This window comes from Drosophila virilis, chromosome 5 (genome assembly GCF_030788295.1).
Source record: "Drosophila virilis strain 15010-1051.87 chromosome 5, Dvir_AGI_RSII-ME, whole genome shotgun sequence".
In the NCBI taxonomy this organism is placed as follows: domain Eukaryota; kingdom Metazoa; phylum Arthropoda; class Insecta; order Diptera; family Drosophilidae; genus Drosophila; species Drosophila virilis.
This window is the reverse complement of record NC_091547.1, coordinates 7,466,257-7,484,948: the sequence shown is the minus strand read 5'-3', so window position 1 is coordinate 7,484,948 and position 18,692 is coordinate 7,466,257. Positions and strand designations below refer to the sequence as shown.

Here is an 18,692-nt window from a genome sequence, read left to right as displayed (position 1 = left end):
ATATAAAGAATACAAGCGACGCCCACAAAATCAAGCGAAAACATATCTATAAATACCCATACGCTTACACACACACACAAATGCACACACACACACTGTAATCACATGGCAACACATAAATTCAAGTTAATGAGCGAAACTTGTTTCGACTATAAAGGAAAAGCAAATATCAAAAGCGGCCTCCTAAATATTTGTGAGCCAACACAATTATAATTACAATCGAAAGCGGTCTACGTCCCTCTCTGCGGTTTTTCATTTATTTAAGTAAGGGTTACATTCCATTTATGTGCTGTTATAAGAATTGCTTTAAGATTGGCAAGACATGAAAATATGCTAGCTAATTTTTTATGTTTCCGTTTGAGTAGACTCGAATGCATAAGCCGGAAATCCGAAGCTAAGGACGCACTTGCTTTTTGATAGAGCAGCACCTCCCTACTTGAACATTTTACTTTGCTCGTGTGTGCAGTAAAAGTTTTCCTTTGTTTTTGTGTCCTTTTAAATAAATCTTCAAAGTGTGACCAAAAAAACATGGTTGTAAGAAGCGGAACTTGAATCGCCCTCGTTCGGCATATAAAGCTCGAGCATTGCCCAAGCGGCACATAATCTCTGCAATTTGCGTGCGTTTTATGCGAATTTTGTTACTAGCATTAGTGGCTATAAAGCACACACACACACACACTCACGTGAGCATGTGTTTGTGCAACATTTATATGCAAATTGAGAGCATCCCTTAAAGCACATGCAGTATATAAAAGCATAAAGTAAAAGTCACTGCCATTCCAGCTACTGTGCGTACTCAAGCAGGTATAACATATGAAAATATGTCAGGTTTTGTTTACATTATTTCCGGGCTGATTACAAATGAGCATATTAAAGTATGTTTTAAAATTAAAACCGAAGAAATTTATATTAATTGATGCTATTGTTACTGTTGATTGAAGAGTATATGTGTGTGAAAATCATTAAAAGCTGACTATCAAATGCAGATTGTTCCAGCATTTGAAAATTCTTTTGGATGTCGCTTGCATCTGGCTGTCTGTGCGGATGTATCTCTTTCTGCTGATTGGCAGCCAGCGACATCAACAATGAAAGCGTAAAAAAATTATCCAATTTAAAAGTCAAATGTCATTTTTTGTTTGCCGCCATTGCCATCACATTATGTGAGTTACCTAACAAAGGTGCCACTTCAGATGCTGCTGCTGCTGCTGGTGCTGATGAGTTGATGGAACAGGAGCAGTTGGAGTTTGAGGGAGAAGTAGATGAGCGAAGGCGACTACTGAGCACAGCTATGCATAAGTCGAGTAGAGTATGACAACCAAACTGAGCGACTTACCGCGCCTGGCAAGAAACATTTTATTTCGTTGGCAATAACAGACTGACAGAGCGAGAGAGATAGATAGCAAAAAAAAAAAAATTACATGAATTTCATTTAACGGAGGAACTTTGTCACCAGTCGGAAGGACAGCCGCCTACCACGCGAATGCGTCGAGTTTGTTAATGTGTTTGCATAAATTTCAACAGCAACAGGGCAAAGTGAAAACTTTCCGTGTACATCAACAGCAGCATATAAGCAAGTAGTCGGTATATCTATACGGATATATATATATGTATATATAGACAGTACTCACATCTGGCTAAGACACAAAAACATGGCCGCCATCTGCCATAGGGCGCGACAGTTGCTAGTTTGTTGGCGAAACTTTCCAAAGTCAAATCCTCGGCAACGTTGCATGACATAACTCTTATGATTCAATTTGTTTTAAGTTTGCGTTCAAAGAGCTTGTCGTCTTAGCATATGCCTGGCTGAACATTAATCAGGCTAAGCGTAACCGTATGTGAAACATGCTGGAAATGTCATCAGCAGGCATTTCAAATGACTCTGCTGGGCAACCGAGTCTATATACTGATCATCTTATCGTTATGCCAACCAGCAGACATACATATTTAAAAAGCGAGTTTATTGTTGGAAAGTCGATTGAAAGGAAAAACATAAACTTTCCATCAACTTGGTATAGATTAAAGTAGGTATTGATACTTTTTTTCTTGGAAAATGATTTTAAAACAGCTCGAACTAGTATTTAATTTTAATCCCAATTTACCGCTTACAACTGGAAATCCGATTGTGAAATGAGTGAGAGAGAGACACCTGATACAACTTAGAGAAACATCTGCTTTCCAGCTCGGGAAGCTTGGTCTCTGTTTTGATCATCAAAAAGTCGGTCAGGATAAACTCTTTTTAAAATACAGATAACGACTAAAGCTCAGCTAATCAACAGATGAGTTTGCGACATGTAACTATCTGGTAATTGTGGCTCAAAAGTTGAAGCAAGTCTGCTTGCATTTCCGCCCATTTGCAGCACTGAGAAGAACTGCTACTGCCACTCAATTTAAGCAGCTTGTTCTGAAAATGGCCACCTGCTGTGTTGGGCGCGGCAGAGGTTAAGTGCACAAGTTTGCCCCTTGGGTTTGGGTTTCGGGCGAATGTCTGCTTTTGTTTCTTTTGGATCAGCCACGTGTTGCCCTTGTCGCAATTTTGTCGTTTGCCGTAATGCATTAGCGCTGTCAGGGATTTCAAAGTTAACCAGGAACCGGAAACGAAGCTTGCCAAACAAGACAGTTTCAGTTTCGGCGTAACTGCCGCGTAGCCCAACCGGATATGGGTTGGGTTTAAGAACAAAAAAAGATCCTGTGAGTTATCAAAGCGTATCGCTTTCGTATCGTTTCTATATTATGATAAAGGCTTTTGGCTTTCGCAACAAAAAACCAGAGGGTACGACTAGCATATACCCTGAACATAGCGTCGAACTGGCGTTTCTTCTTTTATTAAGTAGTGCAAGTTGAGTTGAGCTAAGCTCTTTACACTTCTTCCCTCAGCCTCAGACTCTAGTAAATGCTTTCCTGTGTAACTTCGGCATTAATTGTCCGATCAACGGTTATTAGGAGGTGTGAAATTTGAAATCTCAACAGGTTCTTACAGCTTTTGGAAATATTTATTTATGCAACTACTTGGAATTTTACATCTGATACACTTAAGCAGCCAAAGTATGAGATTTTCTCCTTTTCAATTTTGGTGTGTTGAAAAATTTGCAAGCATGCTAAATTTATCGACCTTCCGTTTAAATTGCTGTATGCATATAAAATCTACTGATTTTCAATCGCTTCTTTGATTTGATTGCCTGGACTACAAAGGAGGAAAACAAAAAATATAATAAATACAACGCCCCAAGCGTTATTCAAGAACTTTTGGCATTGCTTGTCGCGGTCTACTTGAGTTTGAGTACATGGAACATATCAAATATTTATTAAATTTGCGCTCAGTTGCAACGTTTACACGTTTACATTGTTGAATCGCGATATGCCCCGTTTAGTGCAATAAATTTAAGTTGAAGACCAAAAAGCAAACAAGATATCAGACAGGAAAAAAAAATCATTTAATTTATAAAAACAATATATCACATTAAGAAAGAAGTCTAGACTTTGTGTTGTGCTCACGCACAACGTGTGCACAAATGTTTTACCAAGCTCCCAGCACTAAAATTGGGTGTCAATTTCTCATGCTGTTGCGAATTTTCATCTCTATTTATTTAACATACATCCATACATACATACATACATCTATATGTATCCAAGTATGTGCCATGTGTGTGGGTGTATGTTCCTGGTTCTGTTGTTTGTGTCGCCTTGGCGCAATTTTTATGGATCATAAAACCCGAAATTAGAAACTGCCGCCACACACACACACACACACACACAAAAAGAAAGAGAGAGAAAGAGAGGGAGATAATGTTTATGCTGTGTTCATCCCAGCAAAGCGTGAAAATCTGGCAGTCCACTCTAAGGAACAAGCAGCAGCCGTAGCAGCTAAGAAGTGGATTTTCTTATTAGTATTACATTTAAATGGCATATAATTTGTTTGCGTCATAATATTTATGTAGGTTCTGTCTCTATCCCCATAGCTGTTTGTGCACATATATATATATATATTTATGTTCACTTGGCCGCCCGCTCGAGGGGCTCGCAACAACTTCTGACAACGGCCGTGAGCGATTCGTGTTTGTAACCATGGCATTTTTGTGGCTGTGCTACTGTGCTCGAGTCCCAGGCTGAAAATCATCATGAATTTGCCATCTTAGAAAATGGTGTATAATTTGTAAGTGCCTGCACAATGCAGCGCACGCGGCGTATACGCAATGTTTAGCTGCAAATGCTTGCGAGAAATTCTATGCGTCGGTGTGTATGTGCGTTTTTGTGTGTATTTGTGTGTTTGTATGCATGCCAAAGAAAAACAAGAACAATTTCCTATTTATCTTAAGCCCTGTTGTTCTTGCTGCCGCAGTGTTGGCGTGCGGAAATTTTTAATTGCCGCTTTAACGGTAGCTGCCAAATGGCTTTCGCTTTTGTTGCACGTTTCCGTGTTGTTCTTTTGGCTTAGGTAATGCCACCGCCTCTGGCGCTGAAGTGCTTGTCATGTAACTGCCCTTTGCGCATTAAAACTGCGTTTTCTTTACATTCCCTCTCATTTATTTGTAGACACATACAAAAAGCTCGCGCGCTAGAAAAGTGCGGGCCAAGATGTATTAAAACTTGCCGAGATGTCCTTGAGCCAATTTCCTTTATAGAACGCACAAGTAAATATGAAAGAAAAAAAATTAATAAAAAAAACTTCGCATAAATCAAAGCAAATATTTTGCCTACGTTTTGAAATCCAAATAAAGCTCCTCAGGCGCTTACACAAAGCGCGCATTCAGAGCGACTTGAAGGCTAATCATTGGATTTTCATTTTGCTTCAATCATTTCAGGTACATCAAATTGATATTGCAGCAGCGCAGCAGACGTCACGGCTACACAACTTGCAGCAGTTCGCGTTGGCAAAGGAAATGAGCTCAAAAACCGCGACGCCGCTGCCCGAGGCACAACGCGGCCCCCAGCCTGGTTATGGCTGGCGCCAAGTTTACGCTGTGGCCTTTGAAGCTTAAAAAAACAAACAGCAACAGCAACAACGACAAGCACAACAACAAAAGCCTGTGTCGAACATGCGCTGCCAAAGGTAACAATTTGTAGAGAAAGCTCAAACTTACAAAGGGTCAATCGATCAGCCATCAAATAGCCTAATAAAAGTGTGTGCACAGCTTTAAAGGTGCTCGAAATTGATACTTTAATCGTCTATCAGCCGTAAATTGCCCGAAAAAGCAGCCTACAGCAGCAGAATGGCGCTGACAATGCGACACAGAGTTCCATTTCTGATGCCACTGCTGCTGGTGCTGCTGCTGCTGATGGTGGGCATGGCAAAAACTCGCGCCGAACTGGAGCCTTTGTCGGTTCCTGAGCCAAGCATTGGAACCGACGATGTGGCACAGCCGGCGCGGGCTCGTATCAAAGCAAAAACGGAAAACATGTCCAGCGCCGGCGACAGCTTCAACATACGTCACGGTCGCTCGCGGGCGCACATGCTGCACAACAGCAACAGCAACAGCAACAACAACAGCAACAACTACAGCAACAACAACAAAAAGAGCAACAGCACGCGCTTGGCAATGGTCAGTGATGCGGCAACATTACCATTACCATTGCCAGCGCCGACAGCCGCGCCCACACAGCAGCCAGGCGAAGGCGGTCTAATTGGAGCAGCCGTCACGCATAAAATACGCAAATTGCACAAGAAGAAAATCAATGAGAGCATACGCAAGAGCGTAGACAAGAGCCTGGGCATGGTGCGACCGGTGAAGAATCATCGCAGCCTGGCCGAGGCCGAGCATTTGCAGGGCCGGCCCACCGATGTGGATGACACGGCGGCGGCAGCGCTCAGCGAGGTTATGCAGTTGGCGGACGAGATTGATTTGGAAAACTCATTAGAGTCAGCTTACCAGAATGTTGCCATTGGCTTGAGCGACAAGGAGTCAAGGGCACCGGTCACCGAGCCAGCCACCGACCCTGCCACAGTGCGGGGCACAGGTGCTGTCAAGGACAACGGGGCCAAGGGTGGCATCGGCATCGCAGCTGGCCGGCAATTTGTGCGTGCCAACAGTGATGATGGCAATTATGAGGATAGCGCTGAGGACGAGGATGAGCTGTCAACCACGCCAATGGCAACATTTGCGCCTCGTCATTCGGCCGCAAATGGCCCGAGAAGTTGGCAGCTGCAGCAGACGCGAGTCGTGGGCAGAACCCGCCTGCTGCCAGTGAGCCACAGCAACAGCAACGCCAGCAGCAGCAGCAACAGCAGGCCGGATGCCGCAGCGACAGTTGCTCAAAATTTGAATTTACCAGCGAGCAGTGGAGCCAACACGTTGGAGTTTAGCGAGGCGGATTACCAGCTCGAGGGTTCGAATGGAAACACTGAAAATGCCGACGAAAGCGAAGCTGGTGACGACGTCGATGACAACGACGATGCGACGGAAGCTTTCCACGAGCGCAGCAATAGCACAGAGTACGCCATTGGCGTCTGGCCGGAAACTGAGGCGGAGGTGCGCTCCCAGGCCAGCACAAGCCCACGCGATAGTGAGGGCATGGAAATGAAACAGATAAACTTCAACTTCGGCTCGGAGACGGAGTTGGAATTGGAGCCAGAGGCGGATGGTGAGCCAGTGCTGGATACTTCAGAGGTTACCATGGATGATGGCTATCCGCCCGAGGTACTGATTGATGACAACACCAAGCCGCTGGTCATTGACGATGTGGAGGGCGATGGCGTTGATTCTAATCAAATAACGGCCGATGTGATAAATGCGCGCGATAATAAAATTGACCTGGTATCCAAGTTCTTACAATATATCGAACAGCAGCATTTGATGGGCTCCAATTGTGTGGCCGGCACCTCGCTCAATCTCGGCGAGGGTGTGGTCGACCGTTATGCACAGGATCGATTTCGTGTCGAGGCCGAGGTGGCTGTCAATCGCGCCAACATGCTGACCAGGTGAGTCAAAGTCAAAGTTCATCTCCCCACGCCACACACACACACACACACATATCCATATTATACGCTTGGCAAACTTTTCCAATCGAAACTTGGCCAGCGGCAACAGTCGGCGCAATGTGTAGCCAAGTGAAATGGCCACGCAAATGACCGGAACACCGCACATGTGCGTCCGGCTAGCGAATAGTTCCAGACAGAGTTCAATTCGTGAAAGCCATATGTCAAGTCCGAATACCTTTAATAATTTCTGATTTATTCCATCTAGTCCACTGCCAAATTGGGGTTACAGTCCGACATGCCGTCTAAATATTTGTGGGTACATAAATTGTATGCAACTCAGTGAGGACTCACAAATATATATTTTACTAATTGTTGCTGCCAGTTTGTGTCATCTGAGTGCTTGGAAAACTTAATGTGTTTTCAATTGAATGTTTAGCTCGAGGAAAGTAAATGTTTTTCACTTGAAATGTGTAAGAAAATTCCACTTAAGCAATTTATGTAAGAAGCAATATTCAGTCCGATTCAGATATAAAATCTCCGAATATTTCCGACAAATAAAAGAGTTCAAGTTGGGTAAAGTATATAAATTAATTTTACTTAAAATTGAAAGAAGTCTTTATCAAACGGGCTTAGACCTGCTAGTGTAGTAAAATTTTGAGAGAGCATAAAAGTTGAATTTACAAATGTACAGAAATGTTCAATAAAAAATGTGCATCTTCGCCAATTTTAAATACTCTTGTCTAAGCCTGGCATGCGAATTTGCAGACAAAAGGGTAACATTTTGCCCTTATAATTGCTGACAAAACAGCATATTTTTATTATCTTTCCTGCGTCGGCTATATGATATAGTAGTTCAATCCAGCCGATTCTGATATATATGCTATTATAGAAACAGGAACCTGTGCGCAGTTTCATGTGAATAACTTTAAAACGGAAAGACTAGCTAGCATATAAACAGATAATCAGGAAAGGCTGGTCTGTTAGTTATCAAGAATAAATATATTTTTTGGAATCCGACCCTTTATTTTCTTTTATACGCAACGCGTATCATGGCAAAAGTATTATGTTCTTAAACAACTATTTTGTTTCAAATAAAATCAATACCCAATTCCAAGAACCCGTGATTATATTTACATTATACTTATTCTATATAGTTCAATAAAAATGTTGCTAAAATTGAATAGAAACAATTTAAATCAGCTTTGCAATAAATACAAAATTCAGTTGAATACATTTTCATACATATATTTAGATTGACTTTTTATTGCACTGAATGTTGTGCGAAAAATATGGCCATTGAGCTGGTAAATAGTACATATTTCATATATATACATATACATATATTTGTATTGTATAGAATTTGTATAGTTGTTTTTTTTCACTGACTGATTGATGGATGGAAAGACTGAATGATGTACAAGCGCCGGATCAAGCTGCAAGATAAAAATGCACATTCAAATGCGCTTATTGAAAGTTTCCACCCTTACGAGTGGTAAATTGGTGAATAGACAAAACTGAATGAAACTATTTTGCTTACTGGCCGATACGGCTAACACCCTTTAACATGGTTTTCTCAAAATTCCTATAAGTGAAAAATGAGGTATGGGTGAATATTCGAGTTCCATCTAATGTCGAGATACCTTAATGAAAATGTACTAAGGACGTCTGAGAGATTCAATTTATCATGGATGAAGATTCAAGTTGAATTTGTATGGCTTTCAGCTATTTATTTATATTAAGTCATTACATAATGCTATTGCTATCAAGTGCTATTCACGACGCTAGCACAATTAACAACTACTTATGTTGAAAGGCAAGGCCAGCGTAGAGTATGCGAAATTGCCTGCACTTCTGATAAAAGTTCAATTACTTAGTGAATGAGAAATAAGCGCAAAAGGTCTTTGGCAAAAAGTTGGCTAAAACAGACACACGTCATGGGCCAAGGGCTTTGATTTACTTTGACAACCGCAACAATGGCAATTCTTTTGGTTTTTCTAGGAATGCGCAGCTGTCGCTGTGTGTACGCCTAGTTTTTGCCCAGTTTACCGACAACATCGAACACTGGACGCTCTGGCCATCTCAAGGACATGCCATTCCTCTAGATATTCGTAAAGTCGATATCGTGCCACTCGTAACCACCCTGACCAGCAGCTAGTTCTGAGCGACATTTGTCCTTCTCTGCTGGCCAGTCGGGCACAATAAATACCAAAGTTTCGACCCACGGCGCACATATGTGGGCTCAAGTCCGCCTGATGTCCACTCGTGTCCTGCCCCATGGATGACTGTTGCTGTAGCCACCTGCATGCGACTGTGTGTGTGTGTGTGTGTGCGCCTTGCAAGACATTAGACATTGAAAATATGTGCGATTTTCTGCGAAAAAGCGTTTTCACTTTTTTTCCAAACATGTTTTGGTTAGCTTCGTTTTCAGAGTCCCACCGTAAGAGGCAAAAAAAAAATGAAAAAATAACAAAAACGTCTGTGAAAGGCAAGTATTCAGTTTTTTTTGCCAATGGCCCTCACATAATTTGCTAGTGCCGATAAGAACTTTTTTTAGATGAAGCTAACGAATGTGCGTCCCATAGCATTGATTAGAGAGCGCTTAAATCACAGACATTTGCTCGCCCAAAGTAAAAGTAATTTATTAAAAGCCAGACAAACAATGGAATCTAGGAGAAAACAATTAACGTTCGTGTGCCGAATATAGAATACACTTGCTTATGTAATATAGAATGGATTTACGTAGAGTATTTCAGTGCAGTTCACTTCAGTCATAACAAAAAAAAATATGCAGTTTTGTTATCATTTTTCTTGTGCTCTTTTCGGGCAGTTGTAGGTCAAAAACAAAATCAATCGCCAAATCCCAGAGCTAAAAAAATAGCGCTTAAATGGATGCATAAAAAAGTATTCAGATGTTTTAAATGTAATTTGACAAAAAAACAATTGAAGCTAGTTGTTGAAGTGTGTTACAAATTTTGTGACAAATTAAGAACACCCTCGTCGTGCACGACAGGCTGACAAATCTAATGTACATTTGTCGCCTGTCCAAAAAACACAAATAAACAATTAACCGCGCAAACAACATGACAAATTAAGTGGAACGCGAACAAGAGGACTAAATAGCTTTACAAAAACAACGACAACAACGACAACAACTGTTTCAGCCTGAAAGCAATAAAATGCCAAAGTTGCTGCTGTGAACATCAAATGTCAATAAATTAAATTGTGTCCTGGGCCCTGGCACAGGATCAACATTATTGCATTTAGTGTCATATGTTAGACGTTTGTTTTCATTCCAACGGACTTGCCATTTGTTTGTACTGTGTATTGTGTGCATAAAATGTTGCCCCCGGGCATTGTTGCTCTCCAATATTTAGCCACGGGGCACAGGCAGAAAGGCAGGCTTCGAGGCAGGCATGCAGGCCGGCAGGCCGGCAGGCAGGCAACTGGCAGCTATTGCTAATAAAATAAGGTTTGAGGCAGTTGCCCCAAATCCCTGGCTCATAATTTCGCAGATATTCATCAGTTATTTTAATCAGTTCTCGATAGGTCGTTGGGTCGCGAACGCAATTTGTTTCATGTGCAAATATAATCAACGACTTCCTGTCGCCCACGCGGATCTAAACAGATTTTTTGGCAAACTCTAGGGAAATCGCAGGACGTCGGAGATGGGAGACGACGCCTGGAAAACATCCGGCGTAGACAAAAGCAACTGGAGGGCACACGGCAATGTGGGCGTGGCTGTAAGTGGTTCCAGAAGTTGGAGCGCTTTTTAGGCGGGCACACGTACCGACAAACTAATTGAAGTTATTGTTTTGTGATACATTGTTGTTGCTGTTGGCGCTCGGTGTTTGTGTCTAAGCATTTCCGTTTATTTGTAACGCAAACAAAAACAAGAAAACAAGTTAAGAAAACACAAGAAAACAAAATAACACCCAGCAATGGGAAGACGACAGAAAAAGAAAGCAGGAAGGCAGGAAAAACAATATCAATTCAAGTTGAAATTACGGGCTTCAATTGTGTTTTCTTGCCTTGGCCACTTTTTCTACTTTTAGTTTCCGTGCGCGCCACAAAAGTGTTGCCAGTCAGCCCAGCTGGCTGAAAAGAAGCAGCACACACTCGCACACACACACATACACCTTGTGTGCAAAAACAAAACGTGTAAAATGAGCAAAAAGAGTTGGCAGCAAACTTTTAAGTACTTAAATGTGTTGTCGTCGCTTGAGTTGCAGCTCGCGTTTTGCCCTTTGCCCCCTTTATCGCACTTCACCGAAATTGAGTTTCCGCGCTTTGTGTTGTCTGTTCTATGTTCTCTGTTGCTGTTGCTGTTGCTGTTCCAGCTGCCTGCTGCTCTTTGCTAGCACATTGCCACTGAAGTCGCGTTCTCTGTCAATGGCTCATCTATCGCCAATTTCGACTTTATGTTTATTTTGAACTTTTGCGTTCAAGTGACGCAAAATCGCCTGTTCTTCAAGTTGTATTCAATTTGTCGCCCAACTTTTGGTGGGGTCACAATAAAGGGGTGTAGAGGCGTGGAGAGGGGGGCACAGCTGCTAGGGCGCCGCAGTGCCTCAGCAGCACTTTGAATGTGCGTATTTGTGCGCTACACAAATCGAAATCTGCATAAGCGATGTGGCATGCAACAGCAATGGCAATGGCAATAGCAATTGCAACGAGCAATTGCCCGCCCGCGGCAATAAAACGCGACTGAGATGGCGTTGTCGACGTCGACATGACAACAACAAGGTCAGAACGGATGCCCCAACCCCCGCGCACACCCTTTTTCATGTGCCATTGTCAACATCCTTCAAAGTTTGCCAGCGCAAACAAATAAATATATAAGTGCGAGCAGCAGTAGATACAGGGACTGGCGGGAGACTCAAATACACGCACAGCTGCAGATCTAGATACAGATATAGCTGCAGCTATATACATATATAGTTCCAGTTACAGCTACACAGCTACAGATACTAAACATGAAACACATGGCCAACATCCGACTTTGCTTTGGCTTTTTGTGCCGCTTGATTTGCTCTGCGCCACGGGTGGTGCTAATAACGATACCCAGCCCCGCCCACAGCCAGCCGCGCTACCCGCATTGCCTGCACCACCAGCTAAGAGAATCGCTTGCGCAGCCTGGTTAGCTGTGCCGCTCTGTTTCCATTGTGCTTGATGGTTGTTGGTGGCAATTCTTTTTATTTCGCGCAAAATATTCCTAATGTGAGTTTCAACTGATGGTTGCCCGCCCGCACTGTGGAAGTGCAACTGCAGCTGCAACTGCCACTGCCACTGACAGCAACGTGCACTGGTGCGGTGTCTGCGGTTGCTGTGGCAACTACGCCACCGAGCCTTGGGCATAGTGAGCCTTATCCAGTGAGCTGGTGGAGCGGTCCTTTTTCCAGTTGTTTGGCTTGCCTTAGCGAGTCTGACTTTGACTGGGCCGATGCAAATGCAAGTGTAAATGTTTTGCCTTTTGTTGCATGCAGCGCCAGTCGGCATCAACATCAACGTCAACGTATCCAACATTCGCTGTCGGCTGCATGCTTTATGCTGTCTTGTCTTCAGCGCTATATTCTCTCAACATATGTGGCCATAACTTAACAGCTTAACAAGCTTGTCGGCCAACCAGGCAGCTGGCAAGCGCATTGCTATCCCACTCGGCGTATGCGTAACAATTTAAGCCCAACCGCAGCCGCCGTGTTGGCAAGTCTATTTTTACGCAATAAAAACGCTGCCGTTTTTGCAGTTAATCCGCAGCCAAGAAGGCGCTAAGCAGAACGAGTCGAAAAATCATAGACATGCGCCGCATTGTGGCACCAAAGTTTCACGGAGCAGCCCACACACACACACACACACACACACACACACATACATACACTCGCAAATAATCATTATGGTCGCGTCGAGCTGCGTGCTGCTGCTGGGCTTTGGCAAAGAATATCAAAAGAAACTTTTGGCCAAAATGCTTGCCAAGTTTTTCGGTTGTTCTTGTCGTTGTTGTTGCTGCGCCGCGGCAATAATAATCATCAGGCGCGAGCTAAGAAGTTGCCAAACTTGAAAGCAATTAACGGACTAAATCAAAAAAACATTTCTCACAAAAAAGCCAAAGCACAAAAGAAAGAAATACAACAAAGTTCAACGCAAATGGGCGTTGCCGGCTTGTTACTTTCACTTCGTGTATGTATGTGAGTGTGTGTGAGAGAGTTTGCGTGTGTAGCGTATGTGTGTGTGGAGCGTGTCCTTGTGGCTTGCATAAACATGTCAACAGCAACTGCCTCCACCTCTGATTCATTTAGCCACTTACTTAGCTCTCTAACGGCAACAGCCGTAACCATCGACCCCGGAGTCAAGTGAAACCCATTTTTAATTAATTAAACTCCGCCCTCCTCTGCTAATTGATACACACACACACATACATATACTGTAGCCGTGTGCAGAGGTTAAGTATCAGATACATTGGCTCCGACCACATAAATAATAATTGATTTATTAATTATTTATGCTATGATTATTAGTATAGCGTTTAGTTGCAACACAGATAATTCAAACTTCAATATGAGTGGGGCCCATAATTGAAATTAATTACGAATACATTTTATGAGAACTCGAAGCTGCATAAAGTGTAGGATTGTTCTAGTTGCATTTACATATCAATTTCTTTGGAAAACTAAGGCAGTTCAAGTTTTAGTAAGATTTCAGCTTGAATTTAACAAGAACTTAATCTAATTATTAGATATGCAGCTCTTGCAAAACGATTTAAATTGCGAAATTATAGGAACAGTTTCAAGGTAGAGCGCATAAAGCGCAAGCTAGATTTTGCTTTTTAAAGCCTTTTGAAGTTTGATTATTAATACAAAAAAATGTGTCGATCTCTTGTTTGCGACACGATTCGCTGGCAATTTGCGTCACATCACATTTGAATCAGATACGCTTTATCGGCGCGCGGATGGCATTTCTTATTTGATCATTTAATTATTTCCTAATTAAAATTGATAAAGGCCATGGTCTCTATGGGCTAAAATAAATATTTGCATTTGCCAGGCAGCTGGCCAACAAAAGCCGAACAACTTAAGACAAAAGGCGTTTACAGCCAAAAAGGTCGAAGCTATAAGCGGACAGGCATCGACAGCCAGGCGAGGCAATTTCAATGCCAGCTCCCCTTGCTCTTGCCTCAGCTGCTCTGATCCTTGCAAGTGGCACAGCAGACGTTGCAGGCCAACAAGCGCAACGGTGTGCTTTGAATAATTAAACTAAAACATTTCGCTTTCAATTAAAACGTCGACGTCAAGCGTCGACACACACACACACACACACACACACACACTGTAAGGTGCTTGAGCATTGGCCAAGGACACGTCACAGAGTGTCCTTGCAGAAGTTGGAGTTTGTATGTTTGCGTGCGTCTGCGTCTGTATTTGCATGCTCAAAATGGCCTGCAGCCCGGGGCTGGGTTTGATTTTAATTTTTTTCTTTGGCTTGTTTTATTATTGTTTTTGTTGATTCAAGCGTCAATTGTTTGGGGATTGAGGATTGCGCTCCGGTACCTTTTTAACGATTTAATTTGCCAATTTTGCTTTTGGCTTGCCTTTCTTGCACATAATTAATTGGTTTTAACGAATAAGTTGATGTAATAGAAATAATTTATTGAAATTCGAAACATGATGCGCAAACACAGCTATGTTTTCGCTGCTTTTTTATTTATTTCATTTTGGATTTTTTATTTTCAATTTTTGCTGATCCGAAACAAAATCAATACCAAACTGTGGCTCAGAGCGGCCCTGGCATCAACTTTAAGGCAAATTGGCATTTGTAAATTATATTCGCATTGTAGGCCCAGTTTCAGTTGCGTAAGGATTCTGTGTCAGCTGCTTGTCGGCCTTCTCAAGTCAAATAAAAAGCGGCTTAAATGCCTACTGCTGCTGCTCACATTGTTGTGGGCGGCTGGTAACAGCCTCCCCTACTTATCCCAGCTTTCACAAGTTTGTAATATGTATTTCAACTCTTGGAGATGGTGTGTGCGGCAACGGCTGCGGACACCATATGCAAAACAAATAAGCAACATGGCCCGCGGCTCATGGCGGCTTAGGCGCCATTTTGACTATCAGAGAGATTCGCAAGACGCATACACAAGTGGGAGAATATTTTTTTTCTTTTGGGGCCTTGGGGCACTCTACTGTGATGAAAGCCATGACAAGCGTTGGGCGAAGCAAAGATAGCTGATAAACTGCCCCTATTATTGGTTTTGCTTGCTGCTGGTCAATGTTAATTAAACGTCAGCGGCTTTTAAAGCAAACAGCAGCAGCAACAGAAAAAGTTGCGGCTGCTTTGTGTAATTACACTCTTCACACACACGAAAGCTGGTCATTAAAAATTCCGGCTGCTTTAGTGCAGCATAGTGTACCATATGCTGTGCCCACAACAAGCAAGAGACAGAGAGGAAAATAGAGACAGAGAGAGAAGGAAAGACATTCTTCACCCTGCACCCACAGTGTTACTTTCTCATGAGTGCACTGACAGGAACAACAACAGCTTTGACACTTCGGCTGTCCGTCCGTCTGTCTGTCGTCTGTCTGTCTGTCTGTCTGTCTGTCTGTCTGTCTAAATACCTGGTTGGCAGACGCACCTGCCGCTTAGTGCTTGTTTTGCCCTTTCAACACTTAAGTGGGGAGAAGTGTCTTTAACACACATTTCAAAAATTCTGGCAGAAGAGGCGAATCGGCTATGGTGCGTAATTGCACAGCTGCAGTTACTTAGGTCTTGCCACAGTTTGAGCATATGCAAGCGAAGAGTTCAAGTGGTCTGGCAGAGAACACTAGTTAAGGGAGACAAATAAAGCTAAGGAGAGAGAGAGAGAGAGAGAGAGAGAGAGAGAGAGAGAGACCGAGAGAGCGGGGAGAAAGAGTCGCTTTCATGCTGCTGTTCAGTTATTTGTGGACAGCTAATTAAACATTTCTAGCCACACACCGAGAGCTGTGCTCTAGTCGACGCATATGTCGTCGCAGCGGTTGCGCGGTCCCACATCCATTATATACTTATCACAGTAGCTGTTCTCAATGGCCGTAAATTATGTGTGAGAGCCAAAAAGCATACCCAATATTGTTGCATAGTCAGCATCTTCCGCAGCAACATCATCATCGGCGGCGTCATTAGCCGGGCTCAAGTTTTTGTGTTAAAAGCCTGCAAGCGACTTTTCAGCCATGATGGTGGGCTGGTCGAATGACAAAATGCCGCTGACATTTACAAATGAACCTTGCAACAGATCGACTAATTAATGAGCCACGCCCCCAGTTAGCAAGCGTGTCAAAATCACACAAGAATAAGGCGACTCTGTTCAGTCGATTGGAAAATAAGGTCTGCGAAAACCCGAGGGACACAGCAACTCCCAAACTTTTTACATATGTTTATCAAAACTTTGGACACCCATCGGTCCCAGAGGATGTGTTGCCCTAGCCCCGTTTTCCAGGTGTTTGACTTACTGGCCTGTAGTTAAACAAATATATGTAACGGCCACAGCTGCTTTTGAGGCCCCAAAAGAATCAGCTGCTCAAAAATAATATTTAATAATTTATTCCGTTCAACCTATATTTCCGTCAAATGAAATAACGGTTTTAATATTTTTTTGCGATTTTGAATACTCTGTTATGCTAATCTTCCTGTCAAAACTTAGCAAGCAGTTCATCCATCAAACTTTCACTTTATGGACGTAACTTGTTGTCATCTTGTGTTGTATTATGCATGGGACAGCACAAAACGAATTCGGTTAGAAAAAAATAAAGATTGCATTTAATTTTTTTGATTGTGGTTCAACCATAATGACCAACTAATTATCCGTTCATGTATCAATAAATAAATGTATATTTACATAATATAGCAGAGCTCATTACGCAGCTAGTTCTATGTTAGGTTCCCTCCCCAAAACAATAATAAGTTTAACCAATTCTTAAATGGCGCCAGATGGCTTTCTTTATATGAGTGTGTCTACTTGGCTGCTTTCAAGCAAACAAAAATATATTCATAATATCAGACTGTAACGTCTGCTTGGGCTTTGCCATAGCCTTGACCATTTGACAGTTTAATGGCAAGTTTTGTACACAAACTGAATAAAGAAATCAAGGCGAGACAAAAATCTGCGGTGCACAGGAACCGCCGGGGGGTGCGACATCCTGTGGATTTTGTTGTTGCCCCGAAGCAAATGTTATGTTAAAGCGACATTTTAATTAATACCGACCAAGAGGTCCGGACTAGAGGGAAACAGAGCCTGGGGCAGGGATTCACACTGGCAGGCGGTTAGTTTGGCGACGGGCGGCCCAGGCGTATGGCACTTAAGGCACAGTCTTGAACGCAATATTCTCGTTTACTTTTACAAGCAAAGACACGCACACACAGAGAGAGAAGGAGAGTTGCAACAGCTAGAGAGCTGAGACCGCACAATAGCCGTAGCCGACAGCAAGGAGCGCTTGGAGCACTTGAGCACAGCTTGAAGCAGCATAATGGGCTGCGCCTATAAGTGCACTTGGGTTTGTGCCCATGGGCTGGCCGGGCCGGGCCCTGCAGTTAGGGGAGCGATTGGTGGTATTCGAGGCAGTGGGACAGTTCGGGGCAGCGTTATAAAAATATAAATGACAGGCTGCACAAAATGAGTGGAAGCCCGGCAAACAATAACAAGTCTTGTGTCAACCACCCGTCCACCCACTAAATCTGTGAACTGCGCCACTTTTGGCGTGCTTAAACCTATGGCTGGGCTGACTCTCTATTATATTGCATGGATTTTTAATGCAATTTCCGCTTGAAATGTAGCCTGCTCGTAAATTCAACTGCTTTCCCATTTTATTCGTTTAACTGCAGAATCTTCAAGACGACGGCACATTCGGTGCAGGAAGATGTCAACTTGCTGCACGCCTCGGTCCTGTCCATGGTGGAGTTTGACGATGATATATTCGCGGCAGGCAATTGCTTTGATTGGAATGAGCATCCAGCGCAGCCGGGACTATTCTGCCCGTTTGCGTATCGACTGCCGCCACCGAATCTGGGCGCCATATTTGCCAAAGACCTGGCCATGGAGTATCATTATCTGGGCAACACATCCGAATGGTTCTTTCTCGCACGCAAGAACGCCGAGAAGGTGATAGCACGCAACGAGCAATACCTGAAATGTAAGTAGCTTCTGATTTATGCACCCTCTGCGGACTGGCGCAAGGGGGAGCCCGCTTCTTTGCCAGCTTATTTATGCGCCGATAGATCTTTGTGTATGGCATTGAATATTTATATTTGCTGCGTGCTTTAATCTGTGACTTCATTAGTCACTGTCCAGACTACATCAGGGACATTTAGCCAAGACGCCATGGGAGCCACCAGGCCATAAAAGAGAGAGCTACTGCGACTGTTACTGCTGCTGCTACTGCTGCTGCCTAATTGCGATGCCGTCGTTACCCATTTAGAGTCGCATATTTTACTGTCGCTTTATCATTGCCAGTTGGGCAAATTTCTATCATAGCCCAACAATTAAGCAAATAAATAAGAAGAAAATGCCCGCATAGACTCGAAATACTATGTGCATATATAGTATAAGAGAATGCCACTTAAAATGTAAATGAATGGGCCCAAAAGTCTCGTACCCGTCGCGCCTTTCTAATTAGTTGTGATTCTTGAATGCGCACCTGGGACCGAGCTGAGCTGAGCCAACCGAGCCGAAAATTGTCTAATTTATGCATGTACATATGTGTCGCAGCTCCTTTTATTTTTCAACTGCGTACCATTTCAGCAGAAATAAATGCCAGCATCG

At 43.1% G+C, this 18,692-nt stretch overlaps 2 protein-coding genes across 2 annotated transcripts in view; one reads left to right on the top strand and one right to left on the bottom strand.

The window, feature by feature from the left end:
• The window catches only part of LOC6626961 (uncharacterized), a 129,656-nt gene that overhangs the window by 43,408 nt on the left and 67,556 nt on the right, over window positions 1–18,692 (bottom strand). The window lies entirely within an intron of this gene.
• Window positions 1–18,692, top strand: part of LOC6627053 (uncharacterized) — a 58,195-nt gene that overhangs the window by 10,520 nt on the left and 28,983 nt on the right. Inside the window, exons 2-3 of the mRNA XM_015174655.3 lie at window positions 4,800–6,913; window positions 17,756–18,063. Coding sequence (XP_015030141.1) covers window positions 5,208–6,913; window positions 17,756–18,063 — 2,014 coding nt within the window. The 5' untranslated portion in view covers window positions 4,800–5,207. The remainder of the gene's footprint in view (window positions 1–4,799; window positions 6,914–17,755; window positions 18,064–18,692) is intronic.